This window comes from Aptenodytes forsteri, unplaced genomic scaffold (assembly GCF_000699145.1).
Source record: "Aptenodytes forsteri isolate BGI_AS27 unplaced genomic scaffold, ASM69914v1 Scaffold404, whole genome shotgun sequence".
In the NCBI taxonomy this organism is placed as follows: domain Eukaryota; kingdom Metazoa; phylum Chordata; class Aves; order Sphenisciformes; family Spheniscidae; genus Aptenodytes; species Aptenodytes forsteri.
This window is the reverse complement of record NW_008795629.1, coordinates 5,038,248-5,062,217: the sequence shown is the minus strand read 5'-3', so window position 1 is coordinate 5,062,217 and position 23,970 is coordinate 5,038,248. Positions and strand designations below refer to the sequence as shown.

Below are 23,970 nucleotides of genomic sequence, written 5' to 3'. Positions count from 1 at the left end.
ACCTGTTGACTTGGGTAAAGTTCAGTGCCCATAAGTCAAATAAAAATCGAGACACGGTATCATAAGAAAAACTCCAACCTGCTTAGTCTTCTCTTTTGTAGAGTGTATCTTCTGGGCAGTGCTAACTCATGCCTGGGCTTATATTTTGCTTCCAATCGCATTCTCATCCACATAGGTACCCCTTCCACCAGAGCTCAGTAGTGTTTTAAGGCCAGGGGAGGCTGGCTTAGTCTCAGACCCAGGGGCTGGTTACAATGAAAGTGGTGGTATTCCTAATGAAAACACAGGCTTACTTACCCCAACTGCCTATGATGCTTTCCTGTGACCTCCAAAGGCAGATAAACCGTCCCACAGCTCACCTGGAGAGTCACAGGGCAGCTGAGCTACCTGCAATCCAACAAGACTCGGGCAATGCTTGCAGAAACAGAACTGCAGTGCAGCAGGACATGCCTCGTTCCAGCTAAGCCACCTTGTCCAACAGGGCACCCTAAAGTGAAAATCTCACCCTGGAGAATTTGACATTGGCTGGCAGATCCATTTCTGGAAATGGAATTAATTTTATTTTGATCTGAAATCTAAACAAGGCATTTCATAAGCTTCAGGTGAATAACTGCTACTAGAGAGCATCCATCCAAGCCTGTGATGTCAAGGGACTACATGTATATGGATTTCCCCCATGAAATCCCAGTCTGCCAGGCAAGACAAACAAGAGGAGATGCCACCTTCAGAGACTTCTGGCCACGCAGGTCAAAGTAGGGCAGAGCACATATTTGCTGGTCACTAACCAGAAAATCAGATGCCGTTAGGGGAGATGACCACCTCCTTTACACCAATATAAGCAGTGCTGCGTCACTGGGATGCATGCCGTGAAACAGCCATGTAATAAGGCAGGTCAGGCACCCAGTGACTGTGTGAGCTGTGCAGCAGCTCCTTGTACAAACAACCCACTCTGTGAGCCTCAATTTCTCACAAGGAACAAAACACACTACAGTAAAACTGCCAGCTCACTGCAAAGCAACCAGATCCATGCTGAAGTCCAACATGAGCTGTACACCTGGGAAGCACATCTGAAAACAAATCAGTTATGCTGTGTCAGCTGGTTTACATATTTTGTTCCTAGCACTCCCAGTCAACAGCTCTCCTAGCAAAAAAGAATAAACCCCAAACAATTTTGTTTTGCTCTATTCAGAAAAATAACCCCCCCCAAGCCTCCACCCAAGCTCTGTTTACACCAAACCTGCTGCAGCCCTGAATGGTAGCAATAAATGGAGTGAGCTAATGTGTTAGTGACAAATAACCCGTTCAAACAATTCAAGCATAATTATAGGCTGGCTCTCCTGATGTAACATTGGGTACATCACTGCAGATATTACATTCACCTTATGAAAAGATTGCACAAAGGAGCTCAATTGGTAACCCAAACAGCATTATATATCACTAGTCTGTCAGCATCAGGAGTGCATGCACCCTGGCATTTGAAGTCCTGGTGTTTTAAGTGATAATCCAATGTACCAGGCATCATTGATCTCTATATAAAAGGGGGCACCAGTTTTCCTTTCAACTGGAGCTATTTTTCACTTCTCATCCTGAAGAGTTGTGTGGTGCTGCCCGCAAGTGGCTACACTGCACAGCAGCTCTATCTGTAGTACTCTGGGTCCCTGGAGAGAAAAAAATGATCAATACTCTAATGCTGCTTTTGTAAGAGGTCTCTAAGTGCTTCCATGCGAGATGCTGCTCCTCTGGGTTCAGAAATTACTCTGAAGAAAACATGAAAGCCCCCACTGCAAATTCATAATCCTGACACAAACCCCAGCTGCAGCAAGGAATTAAAATGAAATTCATTGGCGAACTGCAAGCTGGTCTATCGGCAAAGGCGGCGTCTGTGATGTGAGGAAAGGACCTACAAAAGAGACCAATACCTGGAGGCTAAGGGAGCAGGAAAACCATGTTAGAGGAGAACCAGCTGAGGACAAGGAAGTGTCACAATGCCCTGCAAATACGGCCCACGTAACAGGATGAATCTTGACAGGGATTTATAGCTCCTCGGTGGGTCTGGGATGACAGGAACACTGAGCACTGCATCATCTGAGAAAGGTGACAGTAATCAGAGAGTCTTGGGAGGAAGACAAAGGCATTTGAAGGGTCAGACTTGCTGTGGGCAGGTGAGCAGAGCCTAGGAGGTCTCCAGAGAAGTGTCTGGATAGTGACAGTGAACACAGAAAACAGATTGAATCTTCTATTTCTTGGATGCAGCCAAAAGACACAAAACTTCTCACAATTAATTTCTTCCAGAGGGATTCAAGTTGGCTTTGGCTCTTCCTACACTTGGGCTGGAAGAAGTCTTTCATGATCATCTGTAACCTTTTTTGACCTAATCCTGCTTGCTGCCTGGCAGCCCACAAGAGTAGGATCAGCCGCGCCATGCAGGCAGGCTTCAGAGTGGGCAGCCGGCGCTTCCTCAGCACAGCCGGTATCATATTCCTAGATCGTGGACCGGTGAGTGCGTGTTGTAAGATGGGATTCATGAGCCATGGTGGATGCGAATGGCCTTGATGGTCTTTTACTGCTTGGCTGGGTTTTGCAATTGGATCCTGTGCAGGGCCAGAGAAACCCAGCCTGCGCAGGAGGCAGCGGCAGAAAGCCAGTCCCACCCTCAACACCCGACTTGTGCCGCAGTCACACCGTGGGACGGCTGGCTGGGCTGTCCTCTCCTGGATGTGACTTCTCTGGGGCCATGTGAAGGCTGAAAATATATTTCTGTTCTGAATGTCACCCAGCACACGTCACTGGCTGTCCCCGTGGCACGGCACAGCGCTCCCATCGCAGGACAGCCTTCCCGCAGCAGCCCGGTGCAGCAGCCCAGTGCTCTGTCGATTATACTGACTGATCCCCATTAGGGAGAATTTAAGTGACATGGCTTAAAAATGAGAAAGCAGACTGCTTGCTTCTGCGTGAGGTCAAGTCATTTCCTCTGGGGCCAGGAAGGACCGAAGGGCTGGGAAGGACTGGCAGCCAAGGGGAGGAAAGTGTCTGGGTCAGGGGAAAAGGGGAGAAGTGATGTCCCCTGGTCTCACCCCTGTGACCGCAGGGGCAGTGACAGCCTCTCTCCTCCATACAGCTCCAAGCACAGCACTTGGATCACTACTGGGACTATCAAGTGCCATCAGATACCAATATGTTACAGCAGGGGGTGGAGGGGCGAGCAGCTGGCTGCTCAGCACCTCTTCTGCTCTCAGTCCAAGGCTCCCAAGGCTCTGCTGAGTCCGGTCTCCCCAAAGTGCTTAGCACCCAGGGTGCGATAGTGGAGCGGGCACCTGGTGAGCACTGTGCCCGTGAACGCTGCTGCAGGCAGGCAGGCAACAGGAAGCTTCCAGGAGCAGGCAAAAATTCCTTGGCAGGGTTTTATCATTTTAAAGGGAACAAATTCTAATTGATTGCCCTTGTAAGAGCCTGCATGGTACTTGCACTTCTAGCCTAAGCAATAGAAATTCTAATTGCTCTGGTAATTACAATTTCAGCAATGCTGCAGTCCTTTGTTCTGAGAGCGGGAGGCCAATATCCGCTGTTCTCCGGTGGCCCCGTCTGGCTGCAGCTTGGAACAGCATTTGCCACTTGGAGGGGAAGGGACACTCCTCCGGTGACCAGGGTGGCACGGAGCCTCGCCACGCACAGCCCTGCTCACACAGATCTCCGGGGTACCGGGCACACTCCCCAGGTCGGAATGGGTTCCCATCAACCGGGATCACCTCCGCTTCCTCCTGTTAAAGCTGCTGCTGCTCGAGAGCTTCACACACTTGCGCTCCCGCCGTGAGTCTGTCCCCCGTGCGGGTCCCAGCCCCGACGCTCTGCCAAGGACGCTGGGCTCCGGGGTGCATACTTCCAGTCTTTCCCATGCACAAGCTTGCAGAGATCCACAGCGTATCGCCAGCATTTCTCCTCTGGGCTGTTAACAGCTCCAAAACATGGTGCAGACACAAATGTTATGTTGCTTTAACTTCTAGATACATGTTTGGAAGAATGCAGAAGAGCTGTTATCCCCTTGGGTCCTGATGAGTACCGTCAAAGCCTGACTAGGCTTTGGAGAACACAAGGCCTACAATTTACCCTGGGAAATAGCTAAGGAAAAATTATCACGACAACTGCCATGCTATTGTACAGATAACAAATTAACCCTATAAAAGGCCCAGTGCTTGAGAAGTACACTCTCTGCTTGGCTGAGCAGGAGCCGCGTCCAGTGCTTCACTACACTATTCAAATGCAATGCTCTGTTGCCTATAAAGCTGCAGTGCACGTGGGCTCCTCCATAATCACCCAGGGAACAACCAGAGCTGAGCACACGTTTGGCTCAAGGGCACTTTACCTGCAAGAATACGTCAGCCATAGCACAGACCTTCACGCTTCAGTTCACTGGCCAAGGATTGTCGGAGGTGCTGGGCTGCACGCACAGGGCTTAAGAGGATAAGCGCCTGTGCAAACTCAGCGAGGCTCTCCCTGGGAAGTGGGATCCTGCTCCCCTGAGGCTGGTCAAGCAAGCTATAAAATACAAAGCACGGGGCCCCGCAGGGAGGTACAACTGCTGTTTGGATTCCTCAGATGCGCACAAAGTCTGGGTTTACTTGCAGTCCCACTCATCCTGCCCACACCGTATTTTTCCAACCCATGATCCCGGCTGGCATGGCTTGGGGTGGCTCGGCTCCCACGCTTGCCAGAAACGCAGGTCACAGCCATACAGCTCTAAATCAACAGCTGCCAACATGCCGCAGCTACTTTGTCACATGCTGGACCACTCACAGCTAAAAGCAAGGTTTCCAAGCAGAATTGCTATTGGCCTTAGCGCTTAAACAAAATAGCTCCACTCCCGTCCCCAGAGTTTCCTCAAACAATGGCACAAAACACCCACCAGAGCCTGGGGAGAGGAGGGTCTGTGGCAGAAAAAAACACGGCTGCTGATTTTTGAGATATATGCCACACAATTAGAAACACTGGATCTATAAACATCCTTAACAAAACCCAATAGGTCTGGGGGTTTTCTCTTCCTCGCTGTCCATTGTGTGCCGCTGCCTTTAAAAATCTCAGAAACAAATGCTCTTCCCTCGTTAATTTTATGCTTTGGCGCTGAACTGCACGTTTCCCTGTTAGCTTGGTGGTGCTGGAGGTACCAACTCTGCTCATCCACGCCTCTGGGGCCGGGATAGTTGGGATGGGACTATTACCATGTCCTAATTGCCCATCCACAGGTGGGAAGGATTCTCCCAGAAATTATCTCCCTTGTTTAAACACTGAGATTTCTCAGCTTAGAAAGGGGTAGGTGCTGTTTGCGGATGTCCCTCTTCCTCATTGGGACTGTTCTTGTCAGCGTTTCAGAGCAGATCTAATTACAGGCTGTTCCGTTCATTGACAATTTCATATATCCTCCTTTTTTAGGTTAACCTTCAATAACTGGCAAGAAGCAGAACTATATGGGTGGAGGTAACAGGCTATGGATTTATGACATGCTGGTATTCAGACAAAGTAACCCAGCGCGAACACCGAAATATCCTGAACTGTGCTGCTGCTGTCAATTTGATAATGAGAATGTGATTTGAAATAAAAGCATCTTGGGTGCCAATTCACTACAGCAGCTAGTAAAAATAGGCAGAATACCTAGAAATTGAGGACTCTGTGCTCCAAACACATCCAAAGCTTGAATATCATATGGTACCTTATAAAAACAGTGCGCCTAGCGGCACTGGGGCTACAGTACCACAAATGAAAGGCCACTCAGTGAACCCACGCATGAGCTTTAGCAGAGAGAATGGGGTGCTGTGTGTCTCTTGCTGAGCAGAGGTGAGGGCCGCCCTCTTCGGTGCTCTGCAGCCTTTAGATGCTTACTCCCAGTCCACGCTCCCAGCGTCACCCCAGCACAAAACAGTGCGGGTCTGAGCTGCAAACACCCCTGGGCAAAGCCTGCGTGAGTTCTGCCAGAGCCCATGGTACCCAAGAGCCAGCCTTTTAGCCAAATAAAAGCAGCTTTTAAATGCTGCAGAAAAAAGGGGGCTGCAGGGCCTCGTGCATTTTAAAGGATCTGGCCTTTACAGGAGCTGTTCCCAGTTTCAGGTCAAGCCTGAAGCCTGCTTTAATCTACTTTTAAGTGGTACAAGCAGTTGTGATCCCTCTGCCAGAAGACAGGGCAGTTTCCTTTCAATGCACCTTCCCCTATCTGCTGTGTGCAATCTTCCGCAGGACTTACTTGTTGCTGTCCCGGTACTGATAGATATAACAGCCTTGAGGCATCCCACTCTCCTGGTCCAAGGTAAACGAGAGCTTCAGCTGCAGAGAGGAGAGGGGGTGGGGGAGAATGAAAAGAGAGAGAGAAAAAAAAAAGCAGCATTTTAGGCTCTCAGTCATCACAGCAACTTCAAGCAAGGCTTGTGGGAGAAAGCTTAACTCACCAACTGACACGCAAACACCGTGGCCTGGAACATACTGTGGGGTTCCAAACCTCAGGGAAAAGTCACATGCGTTGCAGAAACCTCTCGCTTTTTCCACCCTTTGTTACTATAAAGTGTTTGTGGTTCTTCTGAAATGCATGGGTCATAACGGTTCACCCCTCCAAACCCACCCACACACACCAGCCTTCACCAAAGCGATTGCGGTTCCCCTCAGACACTAAAGAAATGAGTCTTCTCCATCGGCAGCTGTAGTTCCCACGAGTCTTTCCCTGAAAACTTTCCCGGCTCCATCTCGTTCCTCCAGTGCATTAGAACAGAGGAGAAACCACAGAGGGAAAGGTGACAGATTTTTCCTTCTGTGCAGAGTTATTAAAGAGCTGTTAGAAGGGTTTGCAGTTTGGACCCGCGTCCGGCAGGAGGCTATGATGTGACCTGGAAGCTGCTTTCCTTGCAGCTCCAAGAAGGCGTTCGGCAAGGGCTTTCAGATTTCAAACACGGCTCATTTTATTTAAGGGGGAAAAATTAATCCTCTTTCAACAACAAGCAACAGAACAGTTCTGCAGGGAGACTTTTTTGCTGAAAATGTCTCCGGTGATTTTATACTCTGAACTGCCTAGAAAACAGCACGGGGCTGAGCCCTGCAACAGCCCTGCACATCCAAGCAGCCCCTTGTTCCCCAGGGGAAGGCTGCTGGCCTCCAGACCAGTGTCCCACCAGCTCCCACAGCCGCAAGGTGCAGCCCCTGGGCTCTGCAAAAGGGACGCAGACCCTCACCAGGAGCCAGCAAGCTGGCTTCAGCATCCTTCAGAAGAGGTAGCTGTGGTCTTTATGCACTGAGCGCTTTGGCTTTTTTGGGGTCACAGAGATTACTAACAGCAGGGCTGTTACCACTGCTGGATCGTGCAGGACTCTTGAAATGGTCTGGGAAGACCATCGCAAGGGCTAATAGTTGAAGATTTGTTATGATGAGCCTGACCTTTTTAAACAGGGAAAGGAGGAGAGCAGCGTTGAACCACTCCATTTGATCACAGACTCCTCTCCTCTGGGCTCCAAGGAAATTGCTAACTCAAATTAACAGCTTATTCAGGAATGAACACAGAATTAAAACATCTTTCTCCCATAGGCTGTTAAGAAACCCCGTGTGCTGCACTGCAGCACCGTGCACTGATTTTCCCTTCCCTAAAGGGTAGCAAAGTCATATGCTGTGCTCTCACTGACCCAAATAAAACTGCATACCATGAAATCATCGAAAAATTCACCATCTCGGATACTGAGTTAAGAACTGAGTAACAGGTTGAGGCCAAATCCAGCTGATCTCCCTTGACTTCTATGCCCCTAATTCTGTAAGCCATTCTGAAACACACGCTCCTGCGACAGCATGTATCACTTGTGTCCATGCTTTGCATGTGTCCGTGGCACAAGTATCACGATTCATACCGCTGTCCAGATGGCAACCTCTTATGCTCTCAACCACTACCCCTTCCTGCAAGCTCTGATCTCACTACAGCTTAGCAGATTCCTCAGATCCGTTTTGGAGACCGGTGCCTAAGGCAGGACTAGCAGGGCCAGCTGAGGACATTTCTTCTTGCTGAGATCCACGAAGCCAGGCTGCAGCTCCAGCCTTTCCAGATGCTATGATGGCACATTGCAGCTATCTCGTGGGAGCAGGAGGTCAGCAAGAAACAAGCCACCTCCCCAGGGGACACAAACAATCACCTTGCTGTGGCACGGGCAAAGGTCACTTATCCATACCCAGAGTCCCCCAGGTGAGTTGCCCTCGTTTGGGGAACTGAAGGAGGAACTGGGAACTGCCCAAAGCCATTTTTCTGGGCCAGGTTTTCCAAAGCTTTTCTGCTAGAGTATCGGAAAGCACCTCTGAGGCAAAAGGGACAGTGGTTATCTCAGGCACAGCTCCACCTGGTCCTGCACTTTGAGGAAAGGGCACCGCACTGCAGAGTCGCTAGAGAAGAAACGCAAAAGAAAGTGTAAAATCAGGCAAAAGTGTGGCTTTGGCCACTTTCAACAACATTTCTCATCAGGGCAAACTCAGGAATGCCTGAGCCTCTTGTCTGCAGCTCTCAGCTAAGCGGGCTTCGAGCTTGCAGTAACCGAGCATCTCTGGTTACAGCTCACCTGGGCTCTGGGCCCCCGGCACCACCCGGGGCCGGAGCCAGCTCTGTGCAAGGAGACAAGTCCAGGGGAAGGGAAGGAAGGAAAAGGGCTTGGAAGGAAAACAGCCTTGTTTGGACAGGCTGCCGGGGAAAGCTGTGAGGCAATCAGGTATGGGAGGGTGACCTTTCCACTATCTGGGGGGGACAGGGTCCCATGGAACCCGCCTACCCAAAAAGGAAAGATCACAGTTCCCGAAGATAACGGGTTTTCAACTTTCTGTTATTTTAACCCTTCTTTGTCTGCTCACGGTATTCCAGACAAATAAAACACACCCTGTTTGGCAGGCTCTGCCGTCTCTGCTTACCCACCAGTGCCAGCAAGGCCTGTATAATGGGGACTACACATGGCTTGACCATATGGGGCAATACTGTCAGACAAGAGGATGCTGCTGTCACCCACAGTGACAAGAGGATCCCACTCAGAGAAATGTCAGGGTCAGGCTGTCACACGGAGAGACGTGTAACTAAAGTTCTGTCCCAGCAACCATAGCCCAAGGCAGCCGTGCTGTCGCTGATGCACAAAACCCTGCTCTTCTGCAGATCTGCTCTGCTGATGCACTGTCATGGCCAGCCAGGAGGGGGAAGAGGGGACCTGTGATTGTCACCCAGGCCAGGAGTCCTTACAGTGCCCGAATGAACAGCCACGCTCTGGCTGTTCCGCCACCAGCAATGCTTCAGCTGCCTTTGCTCATTTGGCATTTGGTCTCTGCAGGAAGCACGGAGCCCCCAGGCAAAACTCATCACAGGGCAGAAAGAGAGCGGGTAAGGCAGGTAGAGAAGGACTAGCTGAGCGCTGCCAGGAGGCAAACTGGGATGTAGAGACTGTAAGCTTCCTACTAAGCTTGAAAAGGTTGTCCACACCCACTCGATATCATGTGGTTGGGTCCTCTCTGCCGCTGGAGCCACAGGAGTGCTCCACTGACCACCCTCAGACACATGCTCACTTCTGCACGGCTGTGCTCAGCTGCAAAGGCACTTACGCTCCCCATCAACTCGGTGCTTTGGAAGGTCTGCTCCACAGACTTCTCCTCTCATGCTAAAGCTAATCTATGAGGCGCCTGCTGCCACAGATCTCTGAGAACAAAACTCAGGTGTCCATTCCCAGCTCGCTGCACTCCCTACACTACTGCTTCTCTCTGGTATCATCTTCTCCAGCAGCCGCCCTTTCCTTTTGCCTTCGTTCACTAAGCACAAAACCTCTGTTTACTTCTGAATTAAAGAAGGTTGCAGGGCAAGGCTGGGGGCAGGAGAGATGTCAGGAGCTGATCGACCACTTTATCGTTCCTCCTATCTGACTTTTGCTACAGCAATGTCACGAGACATCCAGATAGAGGAAGCCCTACAAAACAAGCAATGCAATCCTCCCTCGGGCACAGCTCTAACTCTTAACCAATTTGACAACATTGCTCCAACACCGCGGTTGCAGGGCAAGGCTGGGGGCAGGAGAGATGTCAGGAGCTGATCGACCACTTTATCGTTCCTCCTATCTGACTTTTGCTACAGCAATGTCATGAGACATCCAGAGCCTCCCAGATAGAGGAAGCCCTACAAAACAAGCAATGCAATCCTCCCTCGGGCACAGCTCTAACTCTTAACCAATTTGACAACATTGCTCCAACACCGCGTGCTGCTTTGAAGCTCCTTTTTTTGTGTGTCAGTGCTCCTTGTCAGAAGGCAAAGGCCTGCTGTAAAGCCAGCAAACAAACTAATACCAAGACAAAGGAAAGGGCACTGCTCTTCAAAATACCGGATTTTATGCCTGCAGGGGCAATGGGGGACTGAGGTTTCTTGCACAAATGCAAGTGCAGGGTGACCCCATCACAAGGAAGGCTCATCAGATCAAGGGATCTTCAGCATTAAACATATGAGATCATTTAATTTTACAAGACACTGCTGGGCTTCACTGGGAGAGGAGGGCGAGAGGAAATTTCCCAGCGCCATACTGCGGTGCCATTTGGCTTGCACTGCCCCCTTTGGTAGCGTAGCCCTGGAACTCACATGCTAATAAAGATCCCTTTCCACTTCAATAGCTTTGCACATAAAGAAACGCTCGGCATGGTGCGTGCGTGAACTCAATGGGAAAGGGAGCTGGAACGTAGCCATGCTGAGAACAGACTGCTGCCTACCAGGCAAGCCCCATCAATAATTGAGATGTCAGAGGCACAGGGAGGTGTGTGAATAAGAGCTGTCAAAAGGAGTAATTGGGATCTGTGTGGATACAGTGATGGATAGGCTCGCTCACCACCAGACGCAATTGCAATACACCCAAACAGAAGAGGAGCAGGGCGCTGAAATTCAAAGGGGCTGGGGCAGGCTGTTTGACGGGCAGGACGTCATTGCCTCCGTGGTACCCAAAGTAACAAGCAGGCATGGGCACGTTATCTGGTGACTGGTTGATGGAGCAAGAGAATGTACTCACAACACGTGGCTGATCCTTGGTAATGTTTGGTGGCACCTACTGCAGGCCCGAGGTGAAGCTAATGCCACCTCCTTCAGGAAAGCAATCTCAAGGAAAGTCATCTCCTGTCCACAGTGGTCACTGGGCACAGGGGGCTGTGTGCACCTAACACTTGTTCGTGCAATGGCTCCACTCTCTAGATTGGCAACATCCTCCCACTCTCTATTCCTATATCCTTAAACCCAGCAGTTGGCTGATAGTGGGATGCTTCCTTGCTCCTCCTTGTTCCTCCATCCATCAGACACTGACATGCTTCACCTGCACCCAACGGTTCCCATGCACACTCCCCTGACAGTGGTGAGCAGACACCAAACCAGCGCACAGACATGGACAGACACAATACACCAGCGAAAGCAGAAGGGCTCAGGGCAGCTGCCCTTCAGTGTACCGACAGTTCTGTGCCGCCTGATCCCTGTGGGGACCCAACGCCCTGCTCAGGCAGACAGGACTTGGTGGGGGGTGTTGGGGAAGCTGCCTACATCTTGGGGCTTCCTCCACCAAGGCCAGAAAGAGGCTTTTCAGAAATGGGGAGCAGTGCTTAACGTTGTCATGGACCTCCAGGCTTGCCTGGGCTTTGGTGCAGCCAGCAGCCATCCTCATTTTAAAGAAAATTTAGACCTGCAACAATTAGGGGCCCAGTCATGTGATAAAGCCTGGTAGCTCCAACAAGGAGAGAGCATGAGGAGCAACCTTCTGGCTGCTGAAACGCTGCCAGTACCTGTATTGACTTGACTGGGCAAATTCTGCATGCCCCTTGAGTAAATGGTTTGGCTTGGATCCCCTTGTTCTCAGCCTTGGCTCCGAGCAGCAAACCTCCGTCATTAGACGAAAAGTTTTCTCTACATATGCACTGTATCAGAGGGGTATTATCGGTTCAGCTGAGTAACCAGGTCAAAGATTTCAGATGTCCCAATTCTGGGGCAATGTAAGGGCATGCTTTGGCCAGCCTTGGTTATAACTGTTCAAGGTAATTCCACCAACGTGGTGGGATATTCAAGCAGAAAGAGTTCACCCAGGGCAAGGAGGAGAGGCAGAACATGAGCCTCCAAGACAAAAACCAGGGGACTGGATCTAAAGATTACACTGAGAACAGTCTCCTGAAAGGCAGGGGTTCTTTTCTACCCTTGGCACTCATTCAAATTTAACCCCATCTGCATGGAAGTTGAAAAAGACTGGTATCAGCTCCCTCTCAGAATAAAGGGTCCCCTGTCCAGCAAGCTTTTTAAGAATAAACTTAGTCATCAAGCAGGTTTTTATGCCCCGCCCAAACTTCAGTTTTGACCCGAAAAAAAAATATCCCTGAAGTCCTGACACTCACTTTTAAAACCACAAAAAACGAGCCATGCTCCAGTAACGTAATCACAGGGTTTTCTGGCACCTCGTCCCTTAAAAATACATCCATCTGCCTCCACGCAGGCCATCAAACTCAATCTTGTTCACAATGGATTTCCCAATTCCTGCGTGCTGGAAGGACTGCAGCAGTGCTGGCTGTGCCGGCTGGACAAGCCCTTACAGAAGTGCAGGCTGCAAACCTCACAGCTGTGTTTTCACTTAAAGAAGCTGCTCTTGAGACCAAAGCATTCTCCTTCCACCAGCTTTTCTATTTGTGCTGCAGTTCAAAATTGCTGGAGAAAGACCCTGGGTAGAGGTTGAAGAACATGTGGTGAGGACAGGATGGGGGTAATAAAAGGAGAGACCAAAAGTCCTACAGTGGAAAAAGAGGAAAGACAAGGAAACTTGCTAGCAGCTCAACTAGTTACCTCTCATAGCAGGTTGAGGTGGTCCTTCCCTTTTGGCTTTGCAGAGAGAGAATGGTTGACCAATCTCAGCACCTGGTTATGGGACTGCTGTTGCTACTGGTTGGAAGTCCTGAACTGGTCCTAAACCGGTCACATCTCACCCATTGCCTCCTCACTGAGACTACTTCTCCCCATCCCTAAATGCACATTTTCCAGGTGAAGGTTTAAATTTTCTAGGAGGCTCCTGAAGCTGTCCCTGCTGCCCTGTGTCCTCAGACCTGCCAATCCCCAGGAGACAGAGACAAGCAAGGGGAGGACTTCATTGCAATGTTAAACCCTATGGTCTAGCCCAAAGGGACCAGGCGTGGAGATTGTAATGGATAGACCTTTAAATTGTTGTAACCCATGATTTGAGTTGCATGTTATAGGAATTACTATAGCAGGAACCACCTGAACCAATGGAGGACAAGCCTTACAAGAAGCAGTGCAAGTGCAGCAGTGACCCGACCTGAGCTGGCTTTGGTGCCCAGTAACTCCATGCACCACGCCACCTCTCCTGTCCTGAGTGACCACCATAAAAGATGGAGCCCAAAATCATGGACTAAATGAACTCAGTGGCTGGCAGATTGCCAGGGCATCACTACTGTTTCTGTGCTGCTGTAGTGGACAGGCTGGAACTCCAGTGGGACTGTGTGGTGCTTAGTTGCCAGCTGGGGTTAAACCACGACAAAGGTAAAATCAGCTGTCCCATAAGCCTGCTCCTTGGGGAAAGGGTGCTCTGAAGGGGATGTCACCAGCAGCTGCTCTTCCCGCCCCACTGTCACCACTCCTGAGACATCTCGACCCCCAAACTGAAATGCAGAGCAGGCACAGGAAGGAATCAGCAATGATCATGCTGGGCACCCAGCATGCTCCACAGCCAGCCAACCTGCACGTCCTGGAGCTCCTGGGTGTGAGATGACGGTGCTGTGTTTGACAGAAACTCCTTGCCAGCCTTGCCCCCTTTCACAGGACAGAACAACAACTGGGTGCAAATGGGCAGCAGAGCAAAGGGTGACTTATTTCTGAGGGTGAGACCTCCTCTCCATTCCTGTTTTGCTTTCTCATCTCGAGGTCGCCCATGCAGAAGGGTTCTCTCTTACTTGCTGTAATACAACACATCATCTTGGGTTTTACTCATTCTGCACCACCCAAGCAATACATCTCTCTAATGTCTCTTCCCTCTCATGACATTAGCCCACAAACTACCTCTGCTAGCAGGCTACAAGATCCATGCGTGTGGCTAAAGGACAATGTCAACCTGAAACCCAATCCAGCCTAGGAAATGGAGCTGAAACTCATTTGTGGTATTACTCCGGTCTGAATCCCTCTGCCCATTTCTATTTTACAATCCCATAGTTTACTCAAATGTTATTCCTCTCTGCTGCTGCCTGCATTATACAACTGCATAAAATATATGCAAAGCCAGTGAATCCCTGACATACGGGAAGATAGCAGACAGCTTTGCCCCCTTCTTAAACTAACCTTCTAGGCCAGACGTTCCCAGCCTGGGACCCAAAGCCACTATAAGCTATTAGTAAATTATCCCACTGGCAGCCGCAGGTCTTCCTCTCCAAATATCTTCCCTGGGATGCAGCGAGGTCTTCCCATCATGGAAGCTGTTCCCCATCATGGGGAACACCAACGCGTGTTCCCCAGCACACATGAGGGCTGCTCTGTTGCTGTCTAGTGGCACCCCAAAAACTCCACTACAGGTGGTCGGGCAGTGCAGCAAAACCAGAAAGAAGTGTGGCTGGATCCTTTGCAAAGATAGGTGAACACTGTCATCAAAATGGCAAGCTGGCATCATACCCTTGGCTTTTATTTCACAGCTGCAAGTCAAAGCTGAAGAGCCTTTCTGGAAAGATGGGGCAGGAGACAACTTTCACCACTTGGCAAAAATATAAACTGCAAATAAGTTTATTTTTAAACATTCACACTTGCCTACATCGGAAGTTTCGAACACAGTACGCAATCCGCAAAGAAATGGATCCAGATTTATTTAGAAAGAAGAGCTGAATACTTCCGTTCACTTTATAATTTATAAACTGGATGAGCTCATTCTCTAGATGCATGATTAGGAAACCACAGGACTAAAATACAGATTATACAATTGCAAAGGGTTTACATTGGTGGATTAAAAATACCTTCTTCAGAAGCTAACAAATTGTGACACCGCACCGCATGCTCTAGACCACTAGGGAACTGTCAATGAAGTTAAAAGTATTTTCTACACATACATCAATTTTAAAATAAAAGCAAAACATCCTTAGGAAATGCCACATAAAAAACTGTGACACTAACAAGATACATGCCAAATTTTACTGCTTGGCCGTTTTATGTTACTCAGCCTGTCTCTCAGCCTCTCTTTAAAGCACTCCCAGCTCTTGCACTTCTCCCAGCCCTGCCGGTGGTCTGACAAAAGACAATTTCACTGATTTCATCTTGTGCAATAACAGAGACTTCACAAGCTGGGCTTCACCAACCTCAGCAGAAACGAGAGGTTTTGGGCTGCAGAAAATTCTTGGATTTTGAAGACTGATGATGACTTACAGGCCTTACAGGGCTGTGGGGAACAATTAGGTCCTGCCCAGTCCCAATGGCCTCTTCTTCACCTGGGAGATATGGAAATGCATTTGGGAAAGCAGGAATTTGGGAGAAGAGGATGATCAAGACTCTAGTAAGAGGCTAGATTGCAATCAGGAATTTGAAACAACCCCAGAGACTCATGGAGAGCCAGGGCTGACCCTTCTCAAAGCCATTAGAGTTGCTGGCAAGTCAAATCTCCCTGTCCCTAAAGAGGCTGATGGCTGGAGGGCAGCGCTTGGACACCACATACCTTTTCAGAGAGTGAAAATTCCCCAGGAGAGACCAGAGGCCAATAGCCAGAGGCCAGGGGAGCAGCACAGGGACCCGTAACTGGTGTGAACGGGAACAGGCAAGACCGGGGTCTGCTGCACGAGAAGGGAGATGGTAAATGCAGCCGCTGACACCACACTGCCAAAGCCCGCTGGCACCAGCAGCTGGTGCAGAGCCTGGAGAAGGGGAGCTTGACACTAGCAGCACCCGCCACTGACACCCAGGACTGAGAGAGACCCCGGGCCTCATAATCCCCGGCTCATCGGAAAGCTCAGGGGCTGGCCGAGCAGCAAATATGTCCACCGCTCTGCAAATCCTGGAGCAAACAGACCAACCAAGTGAGTTAAAGTAACCATGAAAAAAAGGAAATATTTCTCACTATTAGCAAGGAGAGAAACTTTAAGCGTACGGCTGATGTAAAATTTCCCCTAAGCTGACAAGTGTCAGCAGCCGAACAGACAGGCGTTTCTGTGCAGCCACGGTGCCTGCAGCCTGCCGGTCGGTCATACCTGGGACCCGAAGGGACCTGAGGGACTGACACCAGCTTTTTCACAGGGTGGGCAGTATGGAAGTCCATATATATGCCATTTTGATCTGATGAAGAAAAGCAAAGCCTGATCAGAAAGGGATCCCTAAGTCATTTCTGTCCCAAAACAGTATGCGAGAGCCTGAAAGACTTAAGAAAAGCAATTGGTGTGTTCCACGCTTGCTTTAGATGAAAGGTGACACAGCCAAGTGGAAAACCCTCTCTAAACTCGCTGCTTGGTATGTCATTATTAGAGGGTACTGCAGGTAACAGGTCATTATCCCCAACTGCTTTTATTTCAGACACCTGACAGTCACGTCTGAAAACATGGTCTCAGCTTACTGACTCTAGGTTTAAGCAGCCTGAAGTTTAGCTTCACTCTTGGCCCTGCTATTTTGCGAGAGCCCACGGTCAGTAGAGAACAGCGTTGCAGAAGTCAGCAGCTCCCAAAGAGATGGCAGATCCAGCCACTGATGGATGCACAGCTCTGCTAAGGAACATAACGCCACAAAGAAAACATGACATGGCTTGCAGGTCGTTTCTTTAATGGAAAACAGAACAATAACACCAGCAATGGTAAACATTCATTTGATTAAAAGTAAGGGGACAAACAGCCCTTCACAAAGCGCTGGATGGTTTCTGAGAGCTGCCCCAGTCTCACACCAGTGACAGATCCCAAATCAGCGGTTACCTGAAGGAGGACGGGACACCGCGCTGTCTCCACATGGCTCGAGCCACAGGGAAAGGCAAGGTAAGAGCTGTGGGTGCAGATGTGTCTGTGCATGTGGCAGGAGGAAAAATGGTTCGGTGTCTCTTATTGCCCCCAACTATAGTACAACTTTTTTTTTTCCCCCAAGCGCCTTGGAGGATGCTGATACACATTTTACAAATCAGCCAATTTTGTGTCTTCCCTATGACTATTTTGTGTCTTCCCATAATGTGCCCAGTCTTCGTCATTGCTGTTGGGAGGAATAAGGAGCCGAGGGCAGATCAAACACAGCAAATCCTATTTTCTTAAATTTGTTAATGCTAACTGCTTCCCCTGCTGAGCCACTAATGGAGCTGTGAGAACCCAGGAGCACAGATTAATTCAGTGCCCAGGTACTGCCTCATGCCTAGAGGGGTTTCCGTAGAGTTGCACTGGAAGACAGACAAAAGCTTGTAATACCCTCCATACAAGAGATAAACCCATTAAAATATGAACAGCCCCTGTGCGGACATGATAAGAGCTCTGCCAGGTAACAAGAGAGATCACAACAGGATTTCCAGGTTTAGTTATATCTGCAAGCCAATTAAACTGGAACTGGGACTATGAAGATGCAGAATGCCCTGACCACACCACGCTGATCTCAGTTTGACAGCCATGCCATTCTCCCCCATTCTTTGGGGTGCTGCTGTGAAATAGCTGGCAGTCCCAAAGTCCAGCCCTAGCACTGCTAACTCAAGCTTTGCTCGTTCTCTGGGGACAATCTGGACTCTCTTTCAGCTTGTTACAACCTGCCAGGACTGCAGGCAGCAGGCAACTGTGCTGTGTCCTTGGCCAAACCTTCTCCCCCCGCACTGTTAGCAGCACGGGATGGGAAGGCATCTCCTGCCATACACACTCAGCCCACTGCCTTCCGCAGAGCATCTTCTCCACACACTGCATGCCATAAAACGCTACCCAGCATCCCACCATGGCTGTACCGGCTCCCTCCTCCCCAGGCAGAGGCGGGCTGCGTGCCACGACCTCCTCTCTCTTACTTAACCAAATCTCGCGGTATGCCTAAGCGCGATTGCTTGGTGCACGAGATCCAAAGCTTTCCAAGGACATCCCTGCCGATTCCCACGGACGGCAGGAGCTGCCGCCATTAGCACAACAGCCGCTGGCTCTTGGACTCCCCCAGGGATGGGCTGGCTGTGGCTCGGTCGAATTCCTCTGGCAGCAACCTGCTCCTGCTCACTCTTTCCTAGGGACCTTGCAGCTCCTCTGTCACAGGGAAGGAAGCAGGAGTGGACGGGGGCCAGGTGCCTTGTCCCAGCAAGGCCAGAGCCCCGCTGGCAGGGGGTCGGGCACCCTGCCCTCCAGCTAACCCACAGCCAGCCGTCTTCCTCCAGCTCCGATACGGCTGTGCTTCAGCGGGGAAGCGATTTCTGCATGTAGATGCTTCGGAAAGGGCTCTGGCAAGGTTCACTCTGAAAAGGTGTGGTGTAAAATGTGAAGTATTTTTGTAGGGCCAAGTTGATGTCAGAGCCCGTGACGCTGCTGTCGATCCCTGGGTTGGAGCGTGGGGGTTAGGATCAGTGATCTTCTTCCAGCATTAATGCACAGCAGGCTGTTTATAACCCTCTATTCCACACTGTTATTTAACATATGTAAGGGGCTCGACATGGTTTATGTTCAGTAGTTGTGGTTTCCAAGCAGTATTGTATTTCTTCAAAATGAAGATACATAATATTTTAAAACTATTTTTAAAACCAGTCACAAATCTGCAATCTTTTATGTCATTCCTCCTTCCTCCTATCAAACCCAAACCATAACACACAGTCTCAGAAGACCAGCAAGCTCACATGCAAGAGCTCGGCTGCAAGAAACGCGTGTGTGCATGTACACACACACACACACACAGAGGGAAACTCAAAGCTGTAATTCAGTTAAATTGGTACAAGCTATGTTTAAGGTTTCAAAGACATCCGGGATGTAGTTCACTGTTTAGAGTTGTGGGTACCAGCACGCCGTATGCGGAGAAGGAGAATCTAAGAGCTGAACCAAAGCATGAGGTATTTATTTAACAATCTGCCTCAGCAAGTGTAAGGAAATTAGAAGATTTCCTGCCCCTGGGAGTTCAGCATACTAGCAACCTGATCGTGTATCGTCCTAAAATTTCATCACTACCTTCCCTTGCCGGGACTGACCCCATCCACTCCTAAAGCAAGTCACAACACAACTGAATCTCTAATTCCCATTTTTAACATACCCCTCCACACGGCAGAGTTGGCTGGGGCAGGGAAGTCTTAGAAAAATCTTTAGAAATCATCCTTAAAAGACAGTCTGTAAAGCACTGCTCCCTAGAAATGCCTGGCTTCTGCAGAGCATGGCAGCTCTTGCAGAGGCCTCTGGTTTTTGCAGTAGTTTTGCATAAATCAGACTTTCCAGTTTCCCAGCTTGATGGACTTGGGGCTTTGTTGGGTTAATTTTGTCCGGTCAGTCCTGGAATTGGAGTTGTCCATACCAAAGCGGTAAATTTTAAAGGCAGAAACCAACACCATATTTTACAGAGACAGTCAAGTTCTTAAAATTAGTTATTTATTCCAACAATATTAAAAGGAGACACGCCGCTTTCTCAGTCATTTTTCCATTCGTAGTATTTTTTTTGTTTTTTTAAACCCATGAGCCTAATCCTTAATTTCTCTATGGAAAAGCTGGAAGAAAAAGATCACAGGGACGAAGGATCAGCCTCCTAGAGCATCCACTGCGCCTGCTCACCCTTTGGAGAGGTTGCTGGGTTTGTTGTTGAGATGATTTTTTTTAAATACACTCTGAAAGTAAATAAATAAATAAAAATACCTCCAGGCATCGGTATCAGTTTGTGAAGGAGACCCAGACAATGCACGGGAGGCTAGAAAGGAGCCAGTAAATTCTAAGGGTGTAGAACAGGAGAGGAGATTAAGCCTGGTGATTAAATTAGGTAACGCATGAATACATTCCAATGTGCAACATCACTCAAGCACTGGACAAAACACATGGCAACAATGGAAAGCGCTGCCCACGAGGTCACCTTTAATATGATTAGCCATGGACGCCTGAAAGGAGATCTCCCAAGTACCAGCGTGCTAACCCTCCTTTGTGCAGGGCGGAGAAGCACCCTCCGAAAGCCTTTGAGGCTCCGTGAACCCCGCACAAACGGCTCCTGTGTGTTAAGGGATGTGCCCAAGTCCATTGAAAGCAGGACACAAAAAAAATGAGCCTCGAGGGCGAGCGTGCTGAGAGCAGCTTTTGTTCCCCGCTCGCAGGGCACCGGTGGGAGCTGTCCCCAGGGTGTCCTGCCCGACAGCTGGGTCACCCCACGGGCTCTCCTGTTCCGCTTGGACTTTTCAACTCCTCTGGCCCGCATTCACCGGCACGGCTCGCCTCTTTGAAGGGGGAGAAAGCGCCTCATCCATCACTGACACGAAGGGAGTTAATTCACTTCTTTACAACTGGAAAGGCTTTTGCTGTGAGCAGGAGGGAGTGCAGGAAGAGTAATGAAATCCAAAAGGGAGCCAAATGATGCTTTCCTCTGCTAGACGCCAGCGCTGGCAGCACTTGCTGCTGGCACGGCCTGTGGTGGGTGAAAGGAGACTCTTTTGTGGTATGCCATTAGCTACTTCCAAGGCCTCAGTTCATGTTTACCACAGCCACTGTGTTACTTCACTTGGTATTTTTTTCCAGTCCTGTTGATCGTACTGCAGAACTGACCGAGTCCGTTTGGAAGCCTTGCTCACAGAAAGCAGAAACAAATTGCTTTTCGAAAGGACTATTTTTTTTTTCTTCCCTAAACCAAACCTCACGCTGCTTTCCATAAACCAACCTAAGGCTGAAATCCCCACTTAAAGCTGAAAAGCAAAGGTCCCTGCTATGCTTTGCCCGCTCTGGTTATTGCCCAGCCATGCCACTTGCCCCCAGCGTGGCAGCGATGCCACCAGCCGTGGGAGCGCTGAGCTATGCTGCCTGGACTGCACTAGAGGGCATCTTGCACCCCAGCATTTCTCTGAACCACGCAACAACTGCAGCCACGTCATGTAAAACCCCGTTACAACAGCAGCCAGCAGGTTGTCTTGTCAACTGTAATGAGAAGAAACACTCGATGACATTAAAGATAATCTCGTGTGAGTCACTTTGCATGACTACCTTGCTGTAATCAGGTGAGCCCTTCAGACTGCTGAACTCTACCCCAGAGGACTTTGGCACGCTCAGCCGAGCTCCTCGCAAGGTTTCTGCAGGCCTTTAGTATTTCAGATTCCAGGCAACGACTAATCAGGGACACGTGAGGGACAGGCCCAACGGCAAACTTCTTCCACACACTTTGTATCTGCACGGCTGGGTGGGTGAAAGTCATGGAGACAACCCCAGGAGGAACTTGCTCTGGCTACACAGGTCCCAGCAGCTACAAAGGCTCAGTGACAAAGCAACAAAAAACACGGCACAGGACCGCTACCAGCTGAGCTCCTGCTATTGCCAGGAAAAGGAAAGGATCATCTCCTAAAGCCCTTTCCAGCTTTACATTTCCACGATGCCATAACTGGCAGCTCAAGCCTTGACACAGCACATCCCAGGCACCGCACTGTCACAGCTGACATTCAGCAAGCTGTGAAATGCCTACCCTCTCATACCAAAGAGTCACCTTGGACCCTTCTAATAGATCTCATAGACTCTCATGGGATCTGCCAAGACTGAAGATCAAGCCAGTTTCTAACGAGACAAGGTAGACCGGGCAGCTGCACGCTAGTTCTAAAAACATTTGGGCCAGCAGCTCCATGAGGGAGGGTAATTTTTTTTTATTTTAGACAAATTAAAAAAACCCTCCCCAAACATAACTCTTTCAAAATGAAAATCAGTGAGGGTTGGGAGAAATGCCTGTGGTGGCACCCATTTCTTGGCTGTTTAAGCTCTTTTCAGCAAGTCTTCCTCCTTTGAATTTTATTTTGTGCCCATCGCTATGCTACCACTATTACAAAGGCTACTTGTAGCTAAAACACTGATCTTCAGTGCTGGGTCCGAAGCAAGCTACAGACCTACCAACAGCAGGAGCAAGGATGAACCAGGCCTGACAGCACACCAAGCCAAAGCTGTGCAAGAAACCCACCAGCCCAAAGAAGTCGGTTGTAGAAGCTGCCTGCCTTTCAACAATTTTTCTGAAGGGATGAAGCCCATATGATGTTACTTTGCCCAGCTGCTTGGGGGTTAGGACAAGTCCTCTCTTTCCTGCAGTGCTCAGCTGCAGACGGTAGCTGTGAACTCAAAAGAAAGAAGGTCATCAAGTTCACCCTGAGGAGTAGCTGTTTCTCCCTACAAAGTGGGCACACAAGGGCAGGTTTAACACACCTCCATCTGCTGGATTTCTTCATCCCAAGAAGCATGAACAACATCTTGTTGGTCCTGGCATGTGGAGACCAACTGGCTTCTGTGCTGGGCCTGACCTATGGAAACTCCATTTAGATCCCGTATTTCTATCTGGCCTCTCTCAGTATTCATTGTCTGCTCTAGACTTCATCTTAAAACTCCTGGGACACTGAGCATTCCTCCAGCATGGAGAACCTCAGAGGGTTCAATACTGTTTTGCACTCTTTTAAGAAAAGAGACATACCTGTCTGCTATCTCAGCTGGTTGCAACAGCACCATGTTCATGGTCTTTAAACTGATTTCAAGGAACCTGTACAAATGCTTGAGAATTTGAAAAGAGATGACCACACTGCACAACAAGGATTTCAAGGTTGGTCCCCTGCGTAAAGGCTATTTGACAGTAGCACCCCTTGGCACCACGTTATGGATCCATCAATACACCTCCCTCTCATTCCTACCTAAACATGAGAAACCAGTAACTCCCTGGCTCATTTAACCACCTATATGTTGCCCACTGGCTTTTTTAAAAAAAATGCAATGCGAGCACAGTATTAAAGACTATCAACCATCACTTTCAGTAATGCTTGAAAATAATAAAAAACAGAGAGCTGAAGTGAAAATTCAAAACCTCAAAGTAATTTCAACCATACATACATGAAAAGGGAAAAGTTTATACATGATGCAACAGAAAAAATGACTCACTTTCCGAAATGCCAAAGCCTGTTTTAGTTCATTCTGTTTTCTATACCTGCTAAACACATCACTGACAGAGAAATCATTTAATAAATTGCATTTTTTTTAAATCCCATTTCAGCTATTTAAGCATTTTGTTTCCTGGTATTGTGGGCCAGGTTCTACTCTAACATGCTAATCAGAAGTAAAGCGCTAGCTGGATCAATGGGGTTTCTTCTCAGAAAAACAAGGAGATTAAAACAGAGACCTTGAAATTGAGGTGAAACTGCAGCCTTAAAGCTAATGCAAAACCTCCTGTTGATTCATGGGACTGAGAATTTCTCTGTCGGAGGGCTGATCTCAGCATTGCCGTGAGACACCCAATAAGCTACAGCTTTGCAGTCCCCCAAGGTAGTGATTTTGCATGGCTGGTTTCTTCCAGATGTCTGAAGTCTCTCAAACCACTCTAATCCAACAAATTCTTGAGGCTACTTTCTCACTGCCTCTTGCCTAGTTTTCAAGTGACCATCAATTTAATGGTAGCCCATCACAGATGGGCAACGGACTGTAGCCAACTCGGTTGGTAACTAATTAGCACAAATGCAATATATCTGCTACCAGCCTAGATCCAAACTGGAGAATGCATTCCCTTCAGAGAGCAAAGTTTAATTCTCCTGTCAGGTTATAAGGCATTGACAACGCAACAACTTGTGAATACGTATCTTTGGGGAGAGATGGGTATTTGCATCTCAAAATGAGAGCAGGAAGCAACAGGGAACCACAGTGTCTCCCACAACGGAAGACAGCGCTGCACAAAGAAGGAGCACGTTCAGGGAGGAGATCTTTCTCAAATCTCAAGTATGGACACATCTCAGAAACAAAGTGCAACGTGGACCAAGAACCTTATCTGGATGTCATGCCTCATGCTCCCATTTTATGCAATTATGTATTCAGGGGAAATCTACACTCTGAATTATGCTCATATGCTTGAAC

General features: G+C 49.0%; 1 protein-coding gene across 1 annotated transcript in view; it reads right to left on the bottom strand.

The window, feature by feature from the left end:
* DIS3L2 (DIS3 like 3'-5' exoribonuclease 2) overlaps positions 1 to 23,970 on the bottom strand; it is a 200,003-nt gene that overhangs the window by 35,625 nt on the left and 140,408 nt on the right. Inside the window, exon 14 of the mRNA XM_009282384.1 lies at positions 6,230 to 6,309. Within this exon, the coding sequence (XP_009280659.1) occupies positions 6,230 to 6,309 (80 nt within the window). The remainder of the gene's footprint in view (positions 1 to 6,229; positions 6,310 to 23,970) is intronic.